The following is a 22,500-nucleotide window of genomic DNA, read 5'->3' as shown; positions in this document are numbered from 1 at the left end:
AATCGATTTCTGACTATTAACGATTATCGAATTGATTTTAGATTATTGCCGATTACTGTTTCTCCATTTGACAGTAACATCAAACTAAAAAAGGCCTGGAAGGACACGGGTTAACGGGTTAACGGGTTAAAGGGTTAACTCGGGATCATGAACCAACACAGTTAGAAATCTGAACACTGAGGAGGAACAAAAACAGAAATCTACCAACTTGTTGTTGTTGCTGTATGAGTTGTTCACTTCCTGTTTGGAGTTTTGTTCACGTTTAGTAGAAGCGAAACCGTCAGATTGAAATTAAAATTGATCCTCAGGAAACTCCCAATATTTACTGAAGGTATTCCTGTTCCTGGAGGCTTTAAGCTGTAGAAATGTAGAAATGTACTACATGTGTGAAGTCCTGAAACTGCAGCAACTCTTTGCTCTGTATGCACGTGTGTAGATATGTAGATATGAACGCATGCATGTGTATGTATGTGTGTGTGCGTGCATTCATGTATGCATGTGTATATGTATGTACAGTATATGCATATGGAAGCATAGGAGCATTATTCCCTGTATTTATTTTCTTTCTATGTGCTTTGTAAGGCTCCTGTATTTTTCTTCTGCTTTAAAGGAGCATTATCGCAAATTACAATTCTTTGTTCAGCCACTAGATGGGGCCGGTGGTGCAGCGTATCTGAGTAAACATCCTACATAGCATGTTGTTCAGGAGCGGCCGGGCCGGCTTGTCTCATGACAAAAAGATATTCTGTATTTGCTCCACAGACACTACACTGTTGGCTATATTTTGTATACATGTAGTTATGGCTCCCCTCGACCTATTTATTGCATATTTCAGTTTTTTTTTTTTTGCTATTACTGCTATATTTGCGATAATGCTCCTTTAAGTGTCTTGTACTGTAAGCCCCTCTGGTGTAAGACACTATGTTGATAAAAAATAAACTAAACTAAACTAAACTACTTAAGTAGGAGTAAGAAAGTACTTGAAAGAAATAGGAGCTCCTGGAGCAGCTACTGAGTCCCTGCTGAGTAACCTCTGATTTATTAGTTTAATAATCAGTGCATGAATGTGATCAAATACACAAAAATATAAAATGGCAATGAACAAATTCAGATATTCCCAAAGAGCAACACTAACCACAGTCTTAGTGTTGTTCTTTTGACAATATCTGAATTTGATTGGTGAAATGCAGTCGCGTGAAAATAAACAAATATGTGCGATAAAAAGAAGTAGCGAGCAGAACGTAGCTCAGTATAACGGAGTAAAAGTACCGCTTCCTCTCCACAAATATACTCAAGTTAAAGTAAAAAGTCCAGTTGATCCAGGAAGTGAAATGTAAGTTCTCACCTGTTGCTTCTTGAGCAGGATGTTGACAGACGTCAGGTCTTTCCCGTAGTCGTCGGACAGCAGCTGTCCCTCCAGGCCGCCCAGCCACTTGTCCAGGTCGGCACAGCTCTGTGTGAACAGCTCGGCCTTGTTGGCATCGAACAGACACTTGGCCTTGGTCTGCGTGGTGGACTCCAGATCCTCCCACATGCTCTTCAGAGAGGCCAGCTTCTCCTTCACCATGGCCTCGGTCTCCGGCTTCTCCGCCATCAGCGTCTGTCCGTCCTGCAGAGACAAACTGCTGTTAATGCTCTGAATGAAGCTGCCTCACATTATAGACAGTAGATAGTAACGATACATCCATCCAACGACCAACCAGCGTCCATCCAGAATGAAACGTTTGAAACATTTGTTGGGGGAAACCTTTATTTTGAAATTTTCCACCGGAATAAGTGGCAAAACAGCCAGAAAAAAACTTAAAGGGACAACGAGGAGTTTCTATTTGGTTATAAAAAAGTCTCATATTAATGTGGATGAATCTCCGTTACCACTTGTTAATGGTCCATTTTAGATAAATCTATGGTTTTGTCTCTATGGTTATTTTGTTATTATTAGTGGTGGTGGAAATGCTGGGCGAGCCGACCAGCGTTTCTTTACTTTCGGTTTCGTGGCGAGTCATGAGAATAACGCTGCCGAATCTCCGTTTATGGTGGGAACTACGACGGTATGTGATCGTCTTCCAACCTCTGACTTTAATTCTTGATGAATGAAAACATGAGTCTGTCTTGCTCCGGTCAAAGAATTTCACGGTGCGGAGGCTCATAAATGTAGTGAGAAAACACTTCGCTTTCCCAAAACTCCTCGTTGTCCCTTTAATTGAATTTCCACTCTGACTTTGCTCTATTTTATGATTTTTAAAGTGTAAAGTGTTTTTGAGCATCTGTAAAAGCACTTACAAATAAAATGTATTATTATTATTATTATTAGGGCCACGTGGCAAAGCCTACTATAGAGTTCTCAACCGGTCCGACCCAACATGGCCCTTCTAAAGGTGCATTCACACTGGACCTTCTATTTTTGTCGCTGGCGACAAGTTTACATATTAAGTCAATGTCAAATTGAAAAATCGCTGGGGCTCCAAGTGACAGCGAGGGACCGAGAGATTTTTCGCTCTGTCGCTCGAGATGAGAAATCCCAACTCTCTGGCCGTCAGTTGCTTGTCGCTCAGCGCTGATTGGCTGCCGTAATCTATGCGTAACTAACAACTAACCAACAACTACTGAAATCATGGAAACGTAATACAACTCCACCGGTCCGGCAGAGCAAAGCCGGCTTGACGTTGTACGCCACTTGTGTACCAACACAGGAAGCAGCAGAATCGTGTTGAGGGACAAGAAATCTTTCCTGCTGGCGGCCATGAGGCTTTTAATGATCAATAATGTGCAATAAGTTGTTCTTATTAAATCTGTTTTATTTAATAGTTGTTGTTTTCTTTTGTGTCTGTCTGTATTTAACTTCCTTCATGGATCGATAAAGTTTCCTGAATTGAACCGGGCTCCCACCTTGTCGATCTTGTCCAGCCACTCCTTGTTGGACTGCAGCTCGGCCATGAAGGCCTGGTGCTTCAGCCACTTGCTGTGCAGGTTTCTGGCCTCGTCGTACGTCATGTCCTGAGCCGTCAGCATCTTCTCATTGATCCACAGGGAGAGCTGCACAACACACACACAGATACACACACACACACACACACACACACACACACACACACACACACACACACACACACACACACACACACACACACACACACACACACACACACACACACACACACACACACACACACACACACACACACAGACACACAGACACACACACAAATAGACTCATCTCATCTTCTTCAACACAAACCTCAGCTGGTAGTTTGATAAAGTCTGAAGTCAGATTGTGAACTCACCTCCTGACAGTCCTGCAGGAACTTCTGCAGGTCTCTGTTGTCCTTCAGCCTCATCAGCAGGTCGTTGGCGGCCGCACGGTTCTTCTTGTGTCTGAGCAGCAGAAAGCAACACAATCAGTCAAAGATCAATTCATTAAAATCATCATTTATTCTAATTTATTTGGTACAATTCAATTGGGGCGGGGAAAAAGGATTCATGTAAGAATCACGATTCTTACAGTTTTTTTTGTTGTTTTAGAGGGAAATACAGAGACTGCTTGATGAAAAACTGTCCCTGAAGGCAACGCGCATCAGCAACAAACAACTCTGTGTGGTAACGTTGTGTTATTATCTCATAGCGTGGTGAATGTGCAGGTCACAACTTGTCCACCAGAGCGTTGTGGAGTTGTTGGATTGTGTATTTGATGAGTTTGATGAGGGAAACCAAGAAATCCCATAATGAGCCCCCGTAGCGTAGCTCTGAGCAGCTCACGGCTCTGCTCCGCCGTTCTAAAAACAGCTTGCACCAACAATTAAAGGTAACGAACCTACTGCTATGACTATAGGGATTATGGCAATGGGCCAATTTGACAAAATGTTGCACTATCCCTTTAAAGACTGACTCGCATGTGACGTGCATTTTTTGGGGGAAATATGGCTCCCCCTGATATAATAGTCTGTAGACATCATCATCATCATCATTCAACTTTTTCACATGTCTGGTGTTAAAAAAACAAACTAGAAATCGGTGATATCGAAGAATCACAATCTGAATCGAATCGGCAGCGAAAAAAAAATCCTAAAAGAATCGAATCTGGAGAAAAAGCAAATCGTCCCTGAACCGAACCGTCGGTCTCTGACCTCTGGTCGATGGAGTCCACTTTCTCCTGGATGCGCTCCACGTTGATGTTGCCGTCGGCGACCAGGCGGCGGCCCGTGTCCACCACGCTGCTGATCTTCTCCTCGTTGGCGTCCATGGTGGTCATGAAGTCTTCCTGCTTCTTGATGGCGGCTTCGGCTCCCTCCAGGGTGGTGGGCATCTCAGTGTGAGCCAGCACGTACTCCTGACACACGGGACACAGCAGGAGGTAGAATATTAGTATCATTTCATTATTAGTTTGGTTTTATAATGAAATATCTCCGACTTTTTGTCATTTTACTGTTCCTAAGGTCAGAACAGAAATGAGGAAGAAAGATTTTAGATTTTCTGCTCCGAGTACATGGAACATTTTGCAGTTCTGGTATCTCTCAATGTATTCAAATCAAGTCCACTATAAATTCCATTACATCCAGGCTTCAGGAATAATAATAATATTGAAAATTCAATTGTATTGGTATTCTTTGTTTTTTGTCTATGATTAATGTGACTGTGTTGAAACTTTATGTGCTGCCTCTTGGCCTGGTCTCTCAATGGGACAAACCTGGTTAAATAAAGGCTCCACTGCTGTTTTGCAACGGACAATAAAGTTTTTTCTGATTCTCATTCTTGTTTAGTTTTTTTCTCATGGTAGTGAGTTAAAACAGAAAACATCCATTTGAACTGTAGGAACATTTTGCTGTAATGAAGCCTTTCCACCACATGATGGCAGACTTTAACCTACATAAAGAAACAAACCGTCACAAACTTCATGTTCAATGTCTTTAAGTGTCTTAATTTGTCTGGGTGACATTTCAAATCAAAGCCGTTCACAGATTCATCATCTAGGAGTTTTTCCAGCTCTGCTTCATTGGTGGATTTCACCACCCGATAAATCATTTTCCAGGACAACTTAAGCTTTTCCAGGACATTTGACTTTTTTTCCATGACTGGAAAACTGGTCAACCATTTTCCAGGTTTTTCCAGGACGCTATTTCTATTTTCAATTGGCAATTAAAAATAATCAAAAACTGAAAAAGTGACAGATTATTTTGTTTTTTTGTTGTTTAATCTAATACAATAACGAAAACCCAGCCTTACATTTCTGATCTGAGCCTATAAGTGAAATATGAAAAACCAGACATTATTTCGTTTTCTGTGTTTGATTAAAAAACAAAATAATCCGTCACTTTTTCTTTTTTTGATTTTTGATTGCCAATTGAAAATAGAAAGAACGAATGATGCACGTATTAGTCCTGTGGCCCGTTTTTCCATTTCGTATTTTTGATCTGAGCCTAAAATTTAAATATCAAAAACCAGACATTTTTTCGTTTTTTGTGTTTGATTAAAAAACAAAAAACAAAATAATCTGTCACTTTTTCTTTTTTTGATTTTTGATTTCCAATTGAAAATAGAAAGAACGAGTGATGCACGTATTTCTCTGCTGCGGGGACAAGAGCGTCCTCCTCCTCAGAGACTGAGGCTGTGAGGCTGTGAGCCGAGGCCGAGGACGGGGGGACGGGGGGACGGGGGGACGGGGTCTTGTACCTGGTTGTTGAGGAAGGCCTCGGCCTGCTTGGTGTCCCTCAGGAACATCTGGTAGGCGTGGGACTGGGACAGCAGGTTCTGCCGGTTCTCCCACATCTTGTGCAGCTCGTTCCAGCCGGTGTCCAGCGCCTGCAGCCGTTGCCGTAGGAACATGTACTGGGCGTCCGTCTGGCCCTGCGTCACCATCTCTCCCATGTCCCTCATCTTCTGGTAGTCCTCCTCGTAGTTGCGGATCTCGTTCTTGATGCCCTCGTGCTGGGCCAGCAGCTTCTCGGCCTCGGCCAGCGTGTTGGCCACGTCCTCCGAGGCGATGGCCGTCTGCGTCCTGGACAGCCACGACTGGAAGTCGTCCAGCTCACGGAGGAACTGCTGCAGCTTGCTGGCCTCGCCCAGAGACTCCTCCCGGTTCTTCATCGTGTCCTGCAGAGACAGAGACAAGAGACGGTGAAGACGCCTGAAGATCCTGATTGGACGACGCTCTCAGATTTCAGATTTTTTTTTTTTTTTTTTAAGGGATAGTTCAACATTTTGGCAAATTGGCCCATTGCCATAATCCCTATAGTCATAGCAGTAGGTTCGTTACCTTTAATTGTCGGTGCAAGCTATTTTTAGAACGGCGGAGCAGAGCCGTGAGCTGCTCAGAGCTACACTACAGAGGCTCATTATGGGATTTCTTGGTTTCCCTCATCAAACTCATCAAATACACAATCCAACAACTCCACAACGCTCTGGTGGACAAGTTGTGAGCTGCACATTCACCACGCTATGAGATAATAACACAACGTTACCACACAGAGTTGTTTTAGAGGGAAATTCATGCAAAACCGCTGATGTGCGTTGCGTTCAGGGACAGTTTTTCATCAAGCAGTCTCTGTATTTACCCTGTATTTACCTCGAAAACGGCTCCGTTTCGTAACGTTGTGTTATTATCTCATAGCGTGGTGAATGTGCAGCTCACAACTTGTGCTTGTGCACACCCTGAAAAAATTAAATAAGTCTATATTTCAAGCTTGTTTTGTAGCCAAAGCTTCTCGAAGCTCCTCTTCCCAGTTCATCAAATTTGGACGAACCGGGAAGAGGAGTTTCCGCTACAAACAAGCTTGAAATATAGACTTATTTAATTTTTTTCGGGACAATTTCTCATTTCGGGGCTTCAATACAAGAGGGACATTACATACGAGCAGCATGGAGGTATTTGGATGTTTTTTGGTGTGTCTTTTTGTTACCAAGACAGTTGGTATGCACTGCTACGCCGAGACCCCCTGTAACTCAGAGAAGCCACGGAGGACTCTGAAACTTCTGAAATTTCAATTTTGGGTGAACTATCCCTTTAAATCAGTAAAGAAAAGAGGAAGACACCCCGGTACCTTCATCTCGTCCCAGACGCCGGTGATCTCGGCCAGTCGTCCCTTGATGGCGTCCGACTGCTCGGGGTGTTCGGTTGCTAGGCGCTCGGCCTCCTTGCCCAGGTCGCCCAGCTTGTCCTCGATGGCGGCGAGGTCGCGCTCCATCCCCGTCAGCTTCCTCTGCAGCGCCATGACGCCCGCCAGGTCGTTGCCCAGCTCCTGGGTCGACTCGATCACCTGGACGACAGAGAGAGAGAGGACGAGAAAAGAAAGGGGGACAAGTTGGACATTCGGCCTTTTGCTTTGTGCACACCCTGAAAAACAAAAGGTGCTATCTGGAACCAAAACGGTTCTTTGGAGCGATGCCATAGAAGAACCTTTTTTTTTTGTCAATTTATGTGTTACAAGCAAGTACAAGAACAGAGCTGTTGACTGTGCGACATTCCTTTTTATTACATAGATTTAGATATTTCACAGATATCATATAGATATTTCATAGATTTAGGTATTTAGTAGGTGAATAGATTTTTAAAAAATTAAGTAATTATTTGCACAATTTTCTGTAATTGATCGATTTATCGATGAATTAATTGCAGTTGTCCACTTAAGATTGACGCTTATAACTAATGTTTATCTATGTCAAATCATCCAATTAATGTAGAATAAACACAAAGGAAGACTATTTTAATGGCTTTCTTTAAACTTTCAAGACAGTTTCTCTCCTGTGAAGAACAGATTTGGCACAAAAAAAGGCACCTTGCTTATTATATCCTCCAACAGAAATAATAACAAAACCCGTTAAAGGTTTAACATTAATCGTCAAAATTAACGCATTCACTTTGACAGCACTTGTATTTAGATATTATACAGACATTTCATAGATTTAGGTATTTAGATATTAAAGGGATAGTTCAGCTGTTTTGAAGTGGGGTTTGTATCAGCAACAAATGCCCATTAAGTTCACTGGATGCAGTAGAAAGGTCTCTGCTCCCCACCACTGAGAAACACATGCTGTATCACTCATACAACCCCACTTCAAAAAAGCTGAACTATCCCTTTAAATAGATATTATGTAGATATTTCATACATTTTATAAAAATGGATCAAAAACAATCAAGCTAAAAATTCAGACTACATTTACTTAACTTATGTATAACAGGACAGTAGAACAAAGTCACAAAATACATTTCTAATAATATGATATAATAATAAGTCTTGTCTGAACTTTAATAACCCGTGTTGTGTTATTAGAGTCCAGACCAGACGGTGAGTGTGTGTGTGTGTGTGTGTGTGTGTGTGTGTGTGTGTGGTGTCGGTACCTTGGTCTTCTCCTTGATCCAGGACTTGGTCTCGTTGCACTCCAGGTGGTAGTTCTGGACGCCCAGAGCCGAGTTCAGACTGTCCTTCTTCTGGTCCACCAGGTCTCTGAACTGACTCCACCTGCACAGGGGAGCAGGGAAACCATCAGCTACGACATCCCATAATACTAAACCAAACCTCTTCCTGAGACTCACTTTAATCATATGGCCTTCTCTGCTATTAGTTTAGTTTTATTTCACTTACTGATGCTGGATGTTTCACTGGCTGAATTGTTTTATTATTGTTTAATTTATTGTTTTTAATTTATTGTCTGTTGCTGCTGTATTTATTCTTTTACACCTGGGATTGCGACCAATTATCTATCTATCTATCTATCTATCTATCTATCTATCTATCTATCTATCTATCTATCTATCTATCTATCTATCTATCTATCTATCTATCTATCTATCTATCTATCTATCTATCTATCTATCTATCTATCCATCTATCTATCTATCCGGTTGTTTAACAGACGACTGATAGTTTTAAAAGGGGTCTCATAATTTACCTTTTTTAAAAATCTTTTAATCTGTAATTGTTTCTTGTTTTTATTTTGATAACAACTGTTTTAACTTCTCTTGTTTTATTAAGACTACCTGTAGCACTTTGAGATTTTCTGTTACAGTAAAATGTAAAGTGCTTTACAAATAAAATGTTTTATTATTACTATTGTGAAACACCCTGTAAAGGTGCTATATAAATAAAGTTATAAAGCAAGAATTCACTTTGGTTTTCATGTTTTCATGTTTCTAATCTGAATAAACCTGTTTTTATTTCTATTCATTCTGAAGTCAGGTCTCCGTTCTGCTGTTTAGTCTCCAGTTTAATCCCGGTCAGATTACCTGGTGTTCAGTTTGTCCTGCTGGGCTTTAATCTCCTTCTCGCTGGGATGTCCACTGTGGATCAGTTGCCTGGCAATCTGGTTCACCACGGCAACCCTGGACGCCTGGTTGTTCATCTCTGGCTCCAGATTCTCAAACCTGAAAAGAGACGGAAAACATCAACACCAGGAGTTTCCTTTTTTATTCTCTTCTTGACTGTCAAACCTGGCGCCAGTCACTTCAGTCCTGACCTGAACTCTCTAAACACTTTCATTATTGTTTATTAACAGATTTTCTTGTCCCTTTAAAGGGATAGTTCAACATTTTTGGCAAATTGGCCCATTGCCATCATCCCTATAGTCTTAGCAGTAGGTTTGTTACCTTTAATTGTCGGGATTTCTTGGTTTCCCTCATCAAACTCATCAAATACACAATCCAACAACTCCACAACGCTCTGGTGGACAAGTTGTGACCTGCACATTCACCACGCTATGAGATAATAACACAACGTTAGTTGTTTTAGAGGGAAATACAGAGACTGCTTGATGAAAAACTGTCCCTGAAGGCAACGCGCATCAGCGGTTTTGCATGAATTTCCCTCTAAAACAACTCTGTGTGGTAACGTTGTGTTATCATCTCATACCGTGGTGAATGTGCAGGTCACAACTTGTCCACCAGAGCGTTGTGGAGTTGTTGGATTGTGTATTTGATGAGTTTGATGAGGGAAACCAAGAAATCCCATAATGAGCCTCCGTAGCGTAGCTCTGAGCAACTCATGGCTCTGCTCCACCGTTCTAAAAATAGCTTGCACCAACAATTAAAGGTAACGAACCTACTGCTATGACTATAGGGATTATGGCAATGGGCCAATTTGCCAACAATGTTGAACTATCCCTTTAAAGTTAAGTTAGTGGTGTCCTCACCGGTGCTGCACCACCTCCAGGTCCTCCAGCTTCTCGGGGATCTCCATGCTGTTGAGCCACTGCTCCTTCTCGTCGATCCAGACCTCACAGGCGTTGGCTTCGCTCAGCATCTTGTAGAGCGCCAGCGCGTCCTGCAGCGCCTGCTTCCTCAGCCGCGTCAGCTCCGCCACCTCCCTGTAGCGCTCCTCGATGCCCGCCAGACGGCTCTGGACCTGCGGGCACGGACGGACGGAGCAGAGGTCAGAGGTCAGAGAAGCTAGTGTTGTAGTCAAGACCACCTAACCCGAGACCAGACTATACTGAGACCAAGACTTTGAGGGGCGAGACCAAGTCCAAGACCGAGACCAAACTATAGAGACCAATTATAGTCTATTTGTCATATTGAAAAATAAATGTATTGGTAAAGCCAACTAGCCTGCAGAAGTACTTAACCCTTTTTACATGGTGCTTTCAAAAGCAGCAACGATGCTGTTACAACCAATGCAAATTACTGCAAATTAGTATTGTATGCATTGCATTTTTCATTCTTTATGGCAATGTTGTATGTATCGTCCCTGTTAAATAAACATTAAAATAAATAAAAATGTATGAAGAACATATCAACACTTGAAAGGTGATTCTCTGATGAAAAAACAAACAAATAAATACTGCAGCCTACATGATTTTTTTGTTGTTGTTGTCATTTTTCCAAAAATGATTCAAGTCTCTATCTCTCCATCATAAATATTGAACATGTTTAATATTTACGATAGCGTAGTAAAAGCCATAAAATATTCGGCTGATTTTTTGTCCTTGGGCGGAAGGAGGGAACTCGGGCCAAAATCAGACAGCTCATCTTTATGTGTGTGTGTGTGTGTGTGTAGCTACAGCTTAAATTAACTGGGAAGAAAAGACGCTCCACTGAGTGGGGCGACGTCAAACTTTTACCATCACCTGGAACGAAAACATAGATAAATGTGGGCTGAATTAGAAAATTGAATGATTGATGACTTGATGACACAACCGGTGTCTTCCTTTCTCCCTCTTTTTCTCCTCTCTGACACGTACAGCAGGTGGCAGCGTCAACACTTTCAAAATAAAAGACCGTATTGTTACATTTTAATTCTGGAAGTTGTTGCGGTTTAAAAAAAAAAAAATCACAGCAGCTCTAGTCTCGGCTGGTCTTGACAAAAAATCCCGAGACCAGCTCGACCGAGACCGAGACAAGACCAAGACCATTCTCGAGTACAATAACACTAAGAGAAGCTCCAGAGAGAGAAACCACGAGCAGAGAGAAGATGGGAATGATGATGATGATGATGCAGCAGCGTCACCTCCTCTGAGTTGGCCTTCTCGGGCGGCAGCGTGCGCGACTGTTCGTGCAGCGCCTCGATGACGGGCCGGTAGCTGGCGATCTCCTCCGCCACGTCCTTGTGCTTCTTCACCAGAGCCTGAGTGGAGAACTCATCATGGCCGACGTCCACGCTGGAGACGATGCGCAGCACGTCCAGCATCCAGGTGTCCATGTCGTCAGCGTCCGCCTGAGGAGAGAGAGAAGGTCCAGTCACAGTCAGAAGAGTCATATTTTTGTTATTTAAAATTGATTTAAACATATAAAAGACTGTGGTAAATGCTCGTATTTAAAACAACGAGACAGTTATCTTGATATGATATAGTTAACTCAACCCATTTCCCTACTGTATGTATTTGATTACTTTTCCCAGAATGGGTTAATACACTTTAGAGCTGCAACTAACGAATATTTTCATTATCGATTAATCTGTTGTCTGATTATTTAAACCATTAATCGATTAGTTGTTTGGTCAATAAAATGTAAAAAAAAAAGTTGAAAAACATCAATCGGTGTTTCTCAAACCACCAGACATCGTCCTCAAATGTCTCGTTTTGTCCACAAACCAAAGAGAGACTCAGTTTATTGTCATAAAGGAACAAAGAAACCAGAAATATTCACATTGAAGAAGCTGAAATCAGAGAATTTTGACTTTTTTCTTAAAAAACTACTCAAACTGATTATTAGATTATCAAAATAGTTGACGATTAATATAATCAATTATTGTTCGATTAACAATTAATTGTTGCAGCTCTAATACATTTACATTCCCAAATAGCATGTAAGAATGTTCCTGTCTCTTCCAACATAAGTTATTAGCAACAAGCCCATTCTGTGAAGCTTAGCGGTAAAATAAAACCTATGTATTAATCTGTACTAAGTAAATGTCTTTATATTTTTCCCAGTATTTGCTAATATTCTTAGCCAGATTTCATGGTTCAGCTCACATCCTCGTCCTTTCTTCCAGACAAGTCTCAGATTTTTGACAGATATTTTTCTGTAACCCATTGCAGATTCAGAATATTAACATTTAATATTCTGTAAACAGCTGTCATTGTTTTGTCTTTTCTGCAGCTGGATGAAGGAGGAAAAGTAAAAGTGTAGAGGACCTGGAACTGGTGCTGGTTGCAGGCCTCCTCCAGACGAGCTTTACGCACGGCAGAGAGACGCTCCAGAGCCGCCCACTGCTCCTGTACAGAGAGACACAGAGACAGAGAGGGAACAATTAACAGGAAGGAAGTGGAAACTTTATATTAAGACGTAAACTCCAACATGCAGGTTTATCCTTTCTTGAGTGACTGATAAAAACCACAAACATTCAAATAAAGAAATCCGGTATTTTAGACGAAGGCGCTTCAAACTGCCGACTCTTTTGTCTATAGGAGGTAGAGAGGTGACAAACTTCACAATATATATAAAAATATATAAATTCTGGTCAAATAAGGACTTTTTGTGTAACTATAAAGCAATGTTATGACTTTTGCAGACTTGGATTTTCTTTTTTTGTTTTTTGTCTTTTTGTTTTGAGGTAATGTAGGAGATTATTTTGTTATATGTATTCAAGTGATATTATGTATGGATTATTGAAGTTTTTTAAGTTTGTTCTTTCGTATGTTGTCATTATCTTGATACTTTCGTTAAATTTCATGAAATATCAAATCTGTGAACAATTAGATATGAAAAACTTGGTTATATTCTGGTTTTATCTCTCAGAGCATGTAAAACATACTAGAGGTTACTCTGTTTCAAAATAAAAGCTTTTGTATTCAGTTGTTAATAATTTCCACATCAGATGACGATAAAATGTTCCAAATGTAAACAGTTCCAAATAGTAACAGGTTAAAAAGGTCGAGGTCTGAGTGTCCTCAGTTGTAGCTACAGATCTGATAAAAGTTTTTTATGTGATAATTAACCTCGGTTGTATCGACTGAAACTGGACAAATGAAGCAGCAGCTGTTTGTTGAAACGACCTTGAAATACTTTAATACTTTTTACAGCCTCAAAGTTACAGAGTACACTGCAAAAACTCAAAATCTTACCAAGAATATTTGTCTTATTTCTAGTCAAAATGTCATTTCTAGTCAAAACAAATCTCATTATACTGAAAATTAGACTCCTCACGTTAAAAAGTAGATTGTTTTAAGACACTTTTTACTTCTTTCAAGCAGATTTTCACTTGAAATAAGTAGAAAAATCTGATAATGGAGCAAGTTTACTTTCACTGGCAGGTTTTTCCACTTATTTCAATTGAAAATTAGTTTGAAACAAGTGAAAATGATCTAAAAACAAATACATTTTCAGGTGATGAGTCTTATTTTACGTGGAAAGAGATTAGTTTTGATTAGAAATGAGACAAATATTCTTGGAAAGATTTTGAGTTTTTGCAGTGTAGAGACAGATTTCAAGCTGAAACTCTCTGTGCATGTGCAGATGTGTGTGTGTGTGTGTGTGTGTACAGGTGTGTGTCGTGTATACCTGGATGTCCTGGATGCGCTCCTTGATCTTGTCGGCTCCAAAGTGGTTGTCGTTGACCAGCTGGTCTCCCGTCCTGATGGTCTGCTGCAGGTGAGCGGCGCGCCCACTCATCTCGTCCTCGAAGGCTTTGTGCTGACTCAGCAGTCGCAGCGCGCCCGTCAGATCCTTCCCATAATCCTCGGAGGAGAGGATCTGCTCCTTCTCCCTGATCCATCCCTCCTGCAGCACAACACACACACACAGACACACACATGTTCAGCGTCACATCGACCCAGGACAAACTCTGAACGCGTTAAAGGTACATTGTGTAGGAGTTCTTCCCATCTAGCGGTGCGGTTGTATATCACAAGCAACTCAGTCGTATTTTTCATGCTGCATTCACCTGAAATTGGGCGGACGGACGACAGATGACAGCCGGTGCACGTAACGGCATAAACAAGCCTCTATGTAAACAAGTGGTCCGTCAGCACGAGGCAAAACAATACACGTGACAATATGTTGTCATGGCGATGTGGTGTTGTTTTACCGGCTTTCTCTGGACTTCTGTGACTAAAATGACGTCTGGTTTGTTAGCGACGGCCGTCTGCCCGACTGCAGGTGAATGCAGCATCAGTGTAACGCTCCATTCCTCCTCACTGCGTTACCACGGTGACTTTTCACAGACGCCACCTCCACCTGAGGCGACAGCTCCGGTGTCTCCACTGAGTTTCCGTGGTTTCCTACCATCACTGAACGTAGAGCTGTTCGATTTTGCCCAAAAATAAAATCTCGATTTTCTTCTCTGAAAAATCGATTTCCGATTACGATTACAATTTTTTTGTTAAATGACAAACTATTTCATGTGCTGTTTGTGTCTTTTTAAATGGACCTAATGGACCGTGAGAGCTGTAACTGTGTAGTGGAAAAGGGCCGTTGGTCTTTTTGGCAACAAAATCCTCACTGGTCTTAGCAAAACGCCGACATACTTGTTTACAGTGTGTGGGAAGGCAGCAGTCATTACCATAATTCAGCGCAGCCCAGATTCATGAACGGGGGCTTACCGTAATTACCCTAGTCAGAGTAAAAAATCGATTTTTACGATTTCAAAAAATCGATTTTTACCATTCCAAATAATCGCAATTACGATTTTAAATTGATTAATCAAACAGCCCTAACTGAACGTAAAAACATGGCGACACCACATGGCAGCAGCACCGAGCTTACCCGCTCCATGGAGATATGAATGATATGAACGGCAAATTCAGAGCTGAAAGGAACACTTCACTTTGTTGATGGAGGGGGGGATTACTGGTTAATGAAAAACAGACTTTTGAATGAAATAATCGATTTTCCTGAATAGATAACAGGAGAAGTTACACAATGTCCCTTTAAACACCGGTGATGGTTTCTATAGAACAAACCTCTTCAGCCATTTCCCAGAAGAACTTCCAGAGGCGGCGGGATTCCTCCAGACGAGCTCGCCGCTCCGCCGCCAGCTGGCTCAGCTCCTGGTAGCAGAAGTCCATGTGGGAGACTCGGTCCCGGATGATCTGAGGGTCGCATGGTTTATAACCTGAGGAGGAAGAGGAGGAGGAGGAAGAGGAAGAGGAGGAAGAGATGAAACCACGAATGTCTGGATCAGTTTTTAAAATATTTTTTACAAACATCTGTCTGTCTGTTCCGTCTGTCTCACCCTCGGTGTCGTTGGCGAACTTCTGTGCGTTGCTGTTGACGTTGCGGACGCGGTCGGCCTGGATACCGATGTCGGCCTCCACCAGCGCGTGTTTCTGCAGCAGGTCCTCCACCCCCAGAAGGTGCTTCCCATAATCCTGAGACAGCAGCAGCATCTAGAGAGAGAGGAGAAGAGACAGAGTCAGGACTTCCTCTTCTTCACCAACCAGACCACCAGCAGACTTCTGTCTAGTGCTGCTAACGTCAACCAAAATTATGATGAAATATCGTTGTCATGGACCTTTATCATCTGACAAAACAAGACGAGACGCAACGTAAATGGTCTGAAATATATAAAGCAATATTGTTGACGGATAAAAATGAGACTAAATGTGGTTTACGAAATAAAAACTCTGCCAAAATGTCTCCTCATTTTCGTTGACCGAGACGAGACGAAATAATGTTAAGTTGCGTTATTTTTGAGAGAGAGAGAGTGTGCAAAGTGGGTTTTTTTCCCAAAATATCTGCTGAATCTAGTGTGTAGGAACTGAAAATAAATATGTGGAGCAGCATCTTCCAGTCTGGACTGGATGTTTTCTTGAGTCTATAAGGAAACAATATAACCATGTAAAATTTGGTTTCATCTTTACTATACTAGGTAAATATACTATATTGACTGGGTTAAATAGAATTACTTTACTAAAAAGAGCTTTAAATCATTGACTAAAACTAGGTTATTCTGACTAAAATAAACTAAAATGCTTCAGTTTTAGTCGACTGAAACTTGACTAGACAAAAAAAGAGAGAGTTTAACGTGACCAGTGTTAATTTTGTCAACTAAAACTTTAATGAAAACCTTTCGTTGACGACCCTTTATTCTGTGACTAATTTGTAACAAGAACATAAATTTAAAAAGTAGTGATAACAAAAGCAAAAATTAAATCTCTGTTCATTATGAACTGACAAGTAAAACGTGACGAAAAAGCCGACGCTGGATTACAACCATCCTCAAAGTCTGGATTGTTTTCCTTTTAAAAACAAAATTAAAAATTCCTGTCAAAATTAACACTGAACGTGACTAAAACTAATAAAAACTAAAATGACAGTTTGACACAAAGACTAAAACTAGTTTAGTATGACATCACAGATGCATAGATTTGTATTCATTGTATTTACTGTAACTGTATTTATATTATTGATGAATATTTGTTTTGTATTTTGTGCTGTTCTGAATATGAATTGCAATGTTGTGGTGCATATATATTTAAGTATTGTGTAAAATGCTTTGGCAAAAACAAATCTCTGTTCATGCCAATAAAGCAAATTGAATTGAATTGATTGACTAAAACTAAAATTAAAACATTAAGACATGGTGTGACCTTCATCTCGTCCATCCAGTCCATGATGTAGAGCATCTCCTGATTTTTGTCACAATAAACACTTTAAACTGATCGTGGACCCATGCAGTTTAGTTTTTGGACGCGTCACAAAAGAGCTTTAAGTTCCTCAGTGGCTGAAGTTTGTTGAAAGACAGCCACAACAAAAGCTAAAACAAAATCTCTGTTCATTACGAACTGATGAGATGGATTACAAGCATCCTCAATGTCTGGATTGTTTTCCTTTTTAAAATGAAATTAAAAATTCTTGTCAAAATGAACCCTGAACATGACTAAAACTAATCAAAACTAAAATGTCTGGAACTCATTTATCATATTTTTGGAATCAAGACCTGACTTACTAACTCCTTAAATTGTACTCCTTTCAAGTAAGACGATACCCTTTTATTTTTATTTTATTTTATTTATGTTGGTTTTGTATTATTATACGCTTTTGTTGTCTTTTTAATGTTACATACAGAAATACTATCCTTTTCCTTTAAAAAAACAAAACAAAACACATGTATAGATATATTTTGAATATACTGCATGTATGTTTCTATCTATTTTTTTTTATATATATATATATATATATATATTTTTTTTTTTTATTATATATATATATATATATATATATATATATATATATATATATATATATATATATATATATATATATATAGGGAGAGAGAGAGATTTTTTTTCTTTCTTCATTTTTCCATCTTTTTCTCTCACTTTTGCCTATTTATTTCAATTGATTATGTAAAAATTTTAACTAGAAGACAGGCAGATGTACTGTATATTGTTTTTGTGTTTCTGTTTTTCATTTTTCAAAGGAATTTTTCTTGCTGTTTAACTGATGGCTCCAGTTCAGGGTTGGGGGGAGGGAGGGAAATTGTGTAAAGACTAAAAAATCAATAAAGATATGTGTTTAAAAAAAAAATGTCTGACCTTCATCTCGTCCATCCAGTCCATGATGTAGAGCATCTCCTGGAAGACTCTCTGCAGGCCGAGGTTGAGCTCCAGCCTGAGCCGCCGCGCCTTCAGCAGCTCCAGCAGGTATTCCCACAGCCGGATCACGTTGTCCTTCCTGGCCGTGATGCGTTTGATGTCGTGGTAACTCTCGGCCTCCAGCTCCTTGGCCACGGAGACGACGGCCTGCACGCGCTCCTCGTAGGCGGCGATGTCCGTCTCGATGGCCTCGTGCTTCTTGGTGGCGGCTTCCACGGCCTGCAGGTCGAAGCCGAAGTTATCCTGCAGGAGAACGGAGAGGAGAGACGGGGTTAATACAGGAACTTCAACCTGTAACTTCATTTTATTTAGAGATCGAAGCTGGTCGTTGTGTCTCTGCACTGCAAAAACTCTAAATCTCACCAAGAATATTTGTCTTATTTCTAGTCAAAATGTCATTTCTGGTCAAAATAAATCAAATTATATTTCAAATAAGACTCATCACAGTAAAAAGTAGCTTGTTTTTAGACACTTTTTACTTTTTTCAAGCAGATTTTCCACTTGAAATAAGTAGAAAAATCTGATAGTGGAGCAAGTTTTTCGTCCTTGCTTTCACTGGCAGATTTTTCTACGTATTTCAAGTTAAAATTTGTTTGAAAGAAGTGAAAATGATCTAAAAACAAGTTGATTTTTAAGTTATGAGTCTTTTCTTATGTGGAAAGAGATTAGTTTGGACAAGAAATGAGACATTTTGACAAGAAATAAGACAAATATTCTTGGAAAGATTTGGAGTTTTTGCAGTGGAAGAAAAACTTTCTCCACTATCAGATTTTTCTACTTATTTCAAGTGAAAAATAGTTTGAAACAAGTGAAAATGATCTAAAAACAAGTTCATTTTTAGCTGATGAGTCTTATTTTAAGTGGAAAGAGATTAGTTTTGACTAGAAATGAGACATTTTGACAAGAAAAAAGACAAATATTCATGGAAAGATATTTTTTTGTTTTTGCAGTGTCCGTTACCTGGGAGACCAGCCGCTGGTTCTCGCTCAGCCACGTCTCCCTCATGGCGGCCTTGCGGTCGAAGCGCCGCGCCAGCTGCTCCAGCTTCTCCTGACGAATCAGCTCCGTCCTCAGCGCCAGCTCACGCTCGTGCTCCGCCTTCTCCAGACGCTCCCACGCCTAAAACAAACACACAATATCAACACAACTGCAACAACACACATAAAAAACTATTATTCATTTAGTATTTAGTGTTATTTTTCCACGATTTTAAAGGGATAGTTCAACATTTTGGCAAATTGGCCCGTTGCCATAATCCCTATAGTCATAGCAGTAGGTTTGTTACCTTTAATTGTCGGTGCAAGCTATTTTTAGAACGGCGGAGCAGAGCCGTGAGCTATGAGATAATAACACAACGTTACCAGACAGAGTTGTTTTAGAGGGAAATTCATGCAAAACCGCTGATGCGTGTTGCCTTCAGGGACAGTTTTTCATCAAGCAGTCTCTGAATTTCTCTCTAATTGTTGTCGGTGCAAGCTATTTTTAGAACGGTGGAGCAGAGCCGTGAGCTGCTCAGAGCTACGCTACGGAGGCTCATTATGGGATTTCTTGGTTTCCGTCATCAAACTCATCAAATACACAATCCAACAACTCCACAACGCTCTGGTGGACAAGTTGTGACCTGCACATTCACCACGCTATGAGATAATAACACAACGTTACCACACAGAGTTGTTTTAGAGGGAAATTCATGCAAAACCGCTGATGCGCGTTGCCTTCAGGGACAGTTTTTCATCAAGCAATCTCTGTATTTCCCTCTAAAACAACTCTGTCTGGTAACGTTGTGTTATTATCTCATAGCGTGGTGAATGTGCAGCTCACAACTTGTCCACCAGAGCGTTGTGGAGTTATTGGATTGTGTATTTGATGAGTTTGATGAGGGAAACCAAGAAATCCCATAATGAGCCTCCGTAGCGTAGCTCTGAGCAGCTCACGGCTCTGCTCCGCCGTTCTAAAAACAGCTTGCACCGACAATTAAAGGTAACAAACCTACTGCTATGACTATAGGGATTATGGCAATGGGGCCAATTTGCCAAAATGTTGAACTATCCCTTTAAATGAACCACCGGACGTGTGTCAGTGGTTGATGACATCACCTTGTTGATGTCAGAGATGAGTTTTCCCTCTCTGGGGGTGTAAACCTTCTGGTTGTTGGCTCTCATCTTGCTCTGGATGGTGAAGAGAAGAACCTCCAGGTTTCCTTTCTCTGTGAACCTACACACACACACACACACACACACACACAGACACACACACAGACACACACACAGACACACACACACACACACACACACACACACACAGTTAACAGGTGTGTAAGCGTCATAGATCTTTAGATTTGGCTTCGTATCATCATTCAACATGTTAATGTGTTCATTTGTGTCGCTTATCCACAAGAAAAGACAAAAAATTAAGTTTTTTATTATTAAAATTGACTCATTTTTTCATTTTTTTTCATCTTTTAAAACAAACGTCCATCCTCATCTTTTATTTCTGCTTCTGTTTATTTAAAACTAAACTTAAAGAAAGTTTGAATCTTAGTTTTTCAGTTTGTTCTTTAGACAACAGGAAGTTATCGTTACTTTGTTAACAGTTTCAGCGTTCAGAGTCTTAACAAACCACAAACCAAAGTTAAATCAGTAGACATAATCAACTTTCACAACATCTAGTTTGAATCCGTTTCTATCTCCATGGTGACAGCTGCTGCTGCTCCTCCCAGATGAGTCGGGATGTTGCTCAAACTCTGAGGTCAAGTTGTTTACATGGTGTTTACTGGTGTTGTTTGTTCACTAGTGGATTGAAAACATGTCAGATAATGAACCACAGTCGCGTCTCCACCCAGCTGAGGTTTCTCTCCAATTATCAAGTCGTGTATCATTCAACTGTCGTGTCTGATCGGCTGAATGAGCTGTGAGCTGCTCCGCTCTGCAGTCAACTACAGCTACTAGTCAAATTTATGTTTAAATATGTAAATGAGGCAATATCTAATTAAATATGCGCATATATTTCCAGAACATTAATCTGAACAATGGATAAAGCCCCCTTCATTTGACACATTAGAGTCAGAAGTTTTTACAGAGAGGATTTTGGATATCTCTTTTTATCACTCTGTAAATGAGAAAATACTGTCACCAGCCCTAAAAAAAAATCAAATGTCTCCATGTTTTTAGTAATAAAACGTTGTATAAATGAGGCTGTGAATGATATATCAACAATCCCCTCTGTACAAACCTTCAGAATATAGAAAGGGATCAAAGTGGAAGGTTTGGTGTCTGGAAGTGCTGCTGAAGTGGAGATTTCTAGCTCAGAGTCTGAGTCTGAAAAACTCTTTCTGAGAAAACGGCCTTTAAAGACTTGGACTGTAAAATTACAGAGATTGTTGATGTAAATCCTACTTTTATGATTGGTTGCGGATACAGAGGAAATGACAATGTTTGGACCCTACATCCTTGTTCAGGAGAGAGAGAGCTTTACAATGACACCTGACATGACATGGATCAGACTAACTTTTAGTGAATTTAGGAGAAATCTACTGACCAAAGAGACAAAATGAAGTAAAATAAAAACCGTAATGTGGATTTTCTACCGTTTCTTTCGACTTTTTTGAAAGAATACATGCTAAGAAGGAGAAATAGCCCAAAATCTCAAAATTGATGTGTTTTTTTAACAGTGTTTTTGCCCTTAGTGTCTCTCCTTAAATTAAATAAAATAAAATAAGATCAAATAAATGATCCGTGCTGAGTGGCAGTGAGTCTTGAAGGTGTAATGATGTGGATGCTGTCGTGGTCGTGGTGCGTTCACTGACTTGGGCGGTTTCTCCACGGTGCGGTAGGTGTTGAAGGCCTGCAGCTGCTGCTGGACGCCCACCAGGGAGTTGGCGAACTTCCTGTTGTTGAGGATGATTATGGTCTGTTCGATCCACTCCAGCAGGTCGGACGCCAGAGACTCGTACTTCTCGATCATCTTCTCCGTCTCGATGGCGTTGTCCAGGACCTGGAGGACGAGGACGAAGACGAGGACGAGGACGAGGAGGACAACATGTGTAAATAAGCCCATTTTCCTTTTCTTTTTTCTTTTTCATTTTTTATGCACATTTGTTTTGGTTTTTCTTGCACCTTATTGAAGTGCAAGGTTACACTATCACTATTATTATTTTGCGATTTAGTTGTTACAGTCAATTTTGTACTGTCTCTATTGTCAATTAATGAGTCATGTTTCTTAGTTGTAACTTGTATTCTTGTTAAATAAACATTTGATCACAAAAAAACATGTGTAAATAACAGATAGAATAAACACAGAGAACAGGACGTGGTTGTATCCTCACCTTTCCGATCCTCTTGCCCTCGACCTTCAGAGCCTTCATCTTGGAGAAGTAGTGGTAGTAGGTCACCACGTAGGTGATGATGGACTTCTCATCGGGATGGTCCACGCTGATGTCTGCACACACACACAAGCACATACACAGTCACTTAGATATGTGATTTACAGTGTGTGTGTTAATTCAATTCAATTCAATTTCCTTTTATTGTCATCGAGCGATAA

At 40.5% G+C, this 22,500-nt stretch overlaps 1 protein-coding gene across 3 annotated transcripts in view; it reads right to left on the bottom strand.

Moving 5' to 3' along the window:
• Nucleotides 1–22,500, bottom strand: part of LOC146973014 (spectrin beta chain, non-erythrocytic 1) — a 152,946-nt gene that overhangs the window by 38,119 nt on the left and 92,327 nt on the right. For all 3 annotated transcript variants that reach the window (XM_085799255.1, XM_085799256.1, XM_085799254.1), the window contains 19 exons: nucleotides 22,283–22,395; nucleotides 21,764–21,951; nucleotides 20,055–20,172; nucleotides 18,919–19,077; nucleotides 17,899–18,201; nucleotides 15,594–15,747; nucleotides 15,322–15,473; nucleotides 13,922–14,140; nucleotides 12,556–12,636; nucleotides 11,430–11,636; nucleotides 10,117–10,328; nucleotides 9,215–9,352; nucleotides 8,330–8,450; nucleotides 7,032–7,247; nucleotides 5,665–6,084; nucleotides 4,122–4,324; nucleotides 3,282–3,372; nucleotides 2,887–3,033; nucleotides 1,346–1,609 (listed from right to left, as the gene is read on the bottom strand). In XM_085799255.1, the coding sequence (XP_085655381.1) occupies nucleotides 1,346–1,609; nucleotides 2,887–3,033; nucleotides 3,282–3,372; nucleotides 4,122–4,324; nucleotides 5,665–6,084; nucleotides 7,032–7,247; nucleotides 8,330–8,450; nucleotides 9,215–9,352; nucleotides 10,117–10,328; nucleotides 11,430–11,636; nucleotides 12,556–12,636; nucleotides 13,922–14,140; nucleotides 15,322–15,473; nucleotides 15,594–15,747; nucleotides 17,899–18,201; nucleotides 18,919–19,077; nucleotides 20,055–20,172; nucleotides 21,764–21,951; nucleotides 22,283–22,395 (3,506 nt within the window). The remainder of the gene's footprint in view (nucleotides 1–1,345; nucleotides 1,610–2,886; nucleotides 3,034–3,281; nucleotides 3,373–4,121; nucleotides 4,325–5,664; nucleotides 6,085–7,031; nucleotides 7,248–8,329; nucleotides 8,451–9,214; nucleotides 9,353–10,116; nucleotides 10,329–11,429; nucleotides 11,637–12,555; nucleotides 12,637–13,921; nucleotides 14,141–15,321; nucleotides 15,474–15,593; nucleotides 15,748–17,898; nucleotides 18,202–18,918; nucleotides 19,078–20,054; nucleotides 20,173–21,763; nucleotides 21,952–22,282; nucleotides 22,396–22,500) is intronic.

The sequence above is a fragment of the Trachurus japonicus genome, chromosome 15 (assembly GCF_045865225.1).
Source record: "Trachurus japonicus isolate A0001 chromosome 15, Traja_1.0".
In the NCBI taxonomy this organism is placed as follows: domain Eukaryota; kingdom Metazoa; phylum Chordata; class Actinopteri; order Carangiformes; family Carangidae; genus Trachurus; species Trachurus japonicus.
The sequence above is the reverse complement of the archived record's forward strand: the minus strand, read 5'-3'. Positions and strand labels throughout refer to the sequence as shown.